Source organism: Merops nubicus, unplaced genomic scaffold, assembly GCF_000691845.1.
Source record: "Merops nubicus isolate BGI_N331 unplaced genomic scaffold, ASM69184v1 scaffold53248, whole genome shotgun sequence".
Classification (NCBI taxonomy): domain Eukaryota; kingdom Metazoa; phylum Chordata; class Aves; order Coraciiformes; family Meropidae; genus Merops; species Merops nubicus.
Window position 1 is genome coordinate 1 of NW_008627432.1, and position 926 is coordinate 926.

At 55.0% G+C, this 926-nt stretch overlaps 1 protein-coding gene across 1 annotated transcript; it reads left to right on the forward strand.

Annotated features, from left to right (window-relative positions):
- Positions 1-3: 3 nt before the first annotated feature.
- LOC103778680 (chromosome unknown open reading frame, human C1orf74) lies at positions 4-369 on the forward strand (the record flags this gene model as incomplete). Its single annotated transcript, XM_008946280.1, has 1 exon — positions 4-369. A coding segment is annotated over one exon (366 nt), but the record flags the coding sequence as incomplete, so codon positions are not given.
- Positions 370-926: the final 557 nt, after the last annotated feature.

Here is a 926-nt window from a genome sequence, read left to right on the forward strand (position 1 = left end):
GAGGCCGCCGCCGCTGGCTCCGTGTCCTCCAGTGAGGTTGTCCCCGCGGGCTGGAACCTTTGCACCGTCGTCGGGGTGTTGCTGGGCTACCCTGCGGCGTACGCCTTCGCCACGGAGGATGACACTGAGAACTGCCTGGCACTGACGCCGCTGAGGGTGTTCACGGTCCAGGCCTCCTGCCCCAGGATAAGGGATGGTCTGAGGGTCCAGATCTACTCCTTCAGCATCCCGGAGAGCCTCTGCGCGGAGCTGAGGGAGGCGCTGGGCGCCTGGCAGGAGGAGCTGACAGAGGCCTTCAGCACACAGAGTGACTTTGTAGATCTCCACATTGCGAGCGAGGTGGTGTCCCTTCCAGCGGTTGCCTTGTAAAACAGAAACTGAGGCTTTTTGGCCAATTTCTCACTTGCATCAGGGACTGAGGTGCAGATCTGGCTCATCCACAGCCCACTGAGGATCTCTCATGAGACCCCTGAACAACAAAAGCTGAATTTTTATGATCTTGGGCCCTACTCCTTGTAGGCCAGTTGCAAATCAAACGTGTACTTCCCCGAAGAGCAGTGCATGTGTATGCACCCTCAGCTGCTCTGCAGCCTCCAGCCAGACTGTGGAGTGTGCCCTGTGAGTTCAGGGTATATTTATTTGCTCCAAACAGCTGGGGATTAATAAATTTGAATATCACAGTATTCTGAATTTTTGAAGTTTATTGTAGTTGCCATATCCTGTTTACTACTGGTGCGATGTGTTGTCATGTACCACCTGATAGCTGAGCCTGCGCTTGAACGAGGGGCAAGAGCTGCTGTGAAACCTGCACACTGCAGCTCCAAAAGAGGATAAACCCCTGTGGAACTGCTGTGGTGCTGGCAGTGGAGGAGAAGTGGACGTGGCTGTGGGGATGCTTGGCCACAAGACAGGCTAGAAGAGCTGAA